General features: G+C 32.7%; 1 protein-coding gene across 6 annotated transcripts in view; it reads left to right on the top strand.

The window, feature by feature from the left end:
* LOC106881627 (protein lev-9) overlaps positions 1-4,166 on the top strand; it is a 421,933-nt gene that overhangs the window by 323,851 nt on the left and 93,916 nt on the right. For all 6 annotated transcript variants that reach the window (XM_052969987.1, XM_052969993.1, XM_052969992.1 and 3 more), the window contains one exon: positions 3,135-3,219. In XM_052969987.1, the coding sequence (XP_052825947.1) occupies positions 3,135-3,219 (85 nt within the window). The remainder of the gene's footprint in view (positions 1-3,134; positions 3,220-4,166) is intronic.

Below are 4,166 nucleotides of genomic sequence, written 5' to 3'. Positions count from 1 at the left end.
TATATATATATATATATATATATATATATATGTGTGTGTATTTGTATATGAGTGTTCTGGAAGATATATGATAATTTAGACAGCTATCAATTTTATAGTCTGTTCAACAGGTAGCTGATATTCCACGAGTTTCGCTGTCAGTCACAATGGTCACTGTTACAGGTTTTAGATAAATAATCAGTAATATGTACCTTGGTACCTTTATAAATGTTTCCGTCTGATTAGTATACAAGGTACACATGGATTTCTTACTAGTGTAATGGCTTGGGGTTTAGGCACAAGGCGAACAGTTTCGAGGCGAGGAGAATAGTCAATGTTTTCGACTCCAGCCTTTGAGTGGTTCCCTATCTTATGGACTCATCAAAGATCAATGGCAAAGCTGATCTCGGCAGGATTTGAACTCAGAATGTACAGGTAGAGAACAAATTTCGTACTGTATTTGTTTTCGACGCTCTAAACATTCTTCCAGCTTTAGGCTGTTTTTCATAATATTACCAAAAAAAAAAAAAATGCCTGTTGGGGAAATTTTCGTATTTGAGCGACGAAACTTAGCGAAAGTTTCATATCTAATAATCACAAGATATATTTTCTAAAGTATTCCAAAAGTCGTATAGTCAGAGGCAGTGAATGTTGCTGGGCTGGTAATATGATTAGGCTTAACCTCATGTAGTTAGCTTTAGTAATCCTCAATTTCATAGTAGTAGTTCAGAATGAACCAGAAGTATCTTTAGATGCGTTATTAGGCTGCAGCGGCTGCAATAGCAACAGCAGCAGCAGCAGCAGCGGTAGTAGTAGTAGTAGTAGTAGTAGTAGTAGTAGTAGTTTACTGCACATGTTCACCAACACAATAATTCTTTCTCATTTCGACACAAAGCCTGAAATCTGAGGAGAAAGAGGGAAGCAGTGGACTCCGTTGATGCAACTGCTCGACTGGTACTTTGTTTCGTGGGTCCCTGAAAGGATTAAAAGTAAAATCAACCGTGGTAGAATTTGAAGTTAGAACGTAATTCCGGAAGAACTGCCCCTAAGCATTTTGTCCGACTTGCCAATTATAGGCCGTCAAACGCAATTGTGAGAGGATTTGGTAGACGGAAACTGAAAAAAGCCCGTTATATATATATATATATATGTATATTTATATACATATATATATATATAACTTGAGAACCGATGTTGGCATATTTACGTCCCCGTAACTTAGCGGTTTGGCAAAGAGACCGGTAGAATATGTACTTGACCTACAAAGATTAAATCCTAGAGTTGCTTTGTTCGACTAAAGGCGGTGCCCCAGCACGGCCAAGTCAAATGACTGAAACAAATAAAAGAATATATACAGAGAGAGAAAGAGAGAGGGTGAGAGAGAGAGAGAGTTAGATAAAGCTCATGTTGCCAGGACAGGAGCTCAATGTTAAATAGACGGAAGCAATGCTGCAAAACATTTTGTTTGTTACAATTTCTGTCAATTCATTGCTTTAAATAAACTATGAACTAAAGCGAAATCAATAAATCAACTAAAGGGAAGTGACCTAGTATTGCTATAGCCGTCAAAACTTATTTTGAAAGATCTAATGAACAAAAGAGTACGAGAAATAATATTTCACAAGTTTCCCTTCAAGCATTGCTTTTTAATATATCTCGCCTCAATTTGTTCAGATTCTAGTTTCATCAGATTTATTTCTTTGCTATTTTTCTTGCAGCATTTAAAGTGTATTTCTAGGAGATTCCTCCTTTTTCTATTTCTCTCTCTCTCTCTACTTCTACTACTACTAATACTACTATCAGAATTATTTTGTCATCAATCAACTGGTTCTCTTGTCTCTAGTATTTCTCCCCACTTGCTTCTGTTCTCCCTGTTCCTTCATTTCCAGCATAGGTTTCATAGTATCTGCTAAAGTTGAAAGGTTACCGAGAGCTTGCCATGCTACAAAAAGCTACATTTACTGGAAATGTTTGTTGATAAACAACTTCATTTCCAATCAATTTCCTTATACACCCATTCATCTTAATATTTAAACTAAAATATTTCCTTTAACCATTTTTTTCTTTCATAAATCTTTTCGAATTTACGTTTTGTTTCTTATTCAATACGTACAAATATATGCTCACACATTATATTATATTAAATATTGATTATAAAAGAAGATATTTAAAAAAATAATTCTAATATCACTATTTAGCTGAAGGTTATTATTTTTCAATAATCATTATAAAACAAATATCAATATTGTATTTGATTTATTAAACATTAGAAAAAAATATATTTATTTTGAATCCGTTAAAAATAAATTAACATCAAAAACAAAAGAAAACGATTATGGAAATATATCTTTCCTTTTTAATAAGATATCCAGAACCTCACCTAAACGTGAAGTTTATAACGACGACACATTTTGAATTGCAAACTTCAAATCAAACATGTATAAAATAATTTCGCATTTACAGTAAAAATTATTTCCAAACCCATGATCTTTATCTATTTCTTTCCTCTTTCTTTCTCCTAGTCTACATCATCATCATGTAAGTTTGTCATTCTCATCGTATTTGATATCTATCATCACAATCAACAGATAATTGCATTTTGATCGAAATAATGCCAAAGATGCATATTTCATTCGTATGATTGATTTTTTTAAAGCAGTAAAACTTTCTTAAAGCAATACACATTTCTGACGAAATAATAGACTCTTATGAATATTGTCCACTATTTATGTACTTGGTATATATTTTAGAGGTCACACTGTTCTCAACATAATTATGTAAGCATGAAATTTAACGTTATATTTGCAAATATTAATATGACTTTATTCATGGTAAATTCGCAGGCTAAACTACACAATTTTTATTATTCTTCTGCGAATTAAGATTGTCAGAAGGAACATTAAAATATGTCGTATGTTTCAGAATTACAGAATTACATAACGTATTGTTTCATATCTTTAAATACGTAATATATTTATAGATAGATCCTTAAGTTATGAACCTTTGTCTCTTGCACCGTATGTTTACATTTTATGTACAAATACAACTCTGCATTAATAGAAATGGAAAGAAAATGTTACCAGCTTTCAATACATGGAATGAATTCAGAATGTTAAACAAGTTTACATTATGATATATTTTCTTTCGAGTTACAGAAAAAAACTGCGGTCTTCCAGGCCCTTTATGGAATGGGTATTTAGATGGCCACAGAACAACAGTCGGAGCGGTGTTTTTCTTCAGGTAAGCAATGTCAATTGAATACATATGCGATTTATTTATACAACTAAATTTATATTTATTATATATAAATATATGCACGCGCGTGTGTTTATGTATGTATTTTGGAATTTATATATGTGTGTGTATACATTATATATATATAATATAATATATATATATATATATATATATATATATATATATATATAATCATTGGAGCTGCACAAAACAACTTTTACTTAGTCTCACTTTCTCCGACGAACGGAAAAGTGAAATTCTGAGTAACAGTTTTTTGTGATGTTTTTGCAGCTTTCATAATAAAGTACATTACTCTACTTCCGGTATTCGGGTGCTATTTTTCTCCACCTTCTGTCACATATCTGTGCCTTCTCTGGTTTATATATATAAGGGGGATGATATTACGAGAATATCATCACAAGTGACAAGCGAATTATCAGCCTTACAGGGAAATTAATAAAATATATACATACAATATATGCACACACGAGGGAACCACATGAGCCCCCACATCGCTAGAAATAGAAGTCAAAAATACTTCTGTGCCACAGAATAGTTACAAATCTACTACAGGCCTAGTAGGAAAAAAATTCCAGTGAACATTAACAGCCTCTTACTTCTGCTAGGTCATTAAAATAATGCTGGTCAATTTATATGTATGCATCTATAAGCAATTCCAAGAAAGAAAACACAGGGAAGATCAAGAAAACGGAATTGGCATTACTCAGGGAATGTATTAGACCGACGATCAGTGAGATTTCAGATACAAATGTAAGAGTAGAAATGACGTTTGGAACACGGCTCTTTGTCGGAGTGAGGAACATGTGGTTCAAACGATGAATCGCTCACGGCGGCGTTGCAGAGAATAGAGCTTCAGCTGTTTAAGTCGAGCCCAATATTCAAGATCCATTATGCCATTTATTATTTTTTTTGTGATTTTTTTTTTTTTT

This window comes from Octopus bimaculoides, chromosome 8 (assembly GCF_001194135.2).
Source record: "Octopus bimaculoides isolate UCB-OBI-ISO-001 chromosome 8, ASM119413v2, whole genome shotgun sequence".
Lineage (NCBI taxonomy): Eukaryota > Metazoa > Mollusca > Cephalopoda > Octopoda > Octopodidae > Octopus > Octopus bimaculoides.
This window is presented reverse-complemented; position numbering and strand designations above follow the sequence as displayed.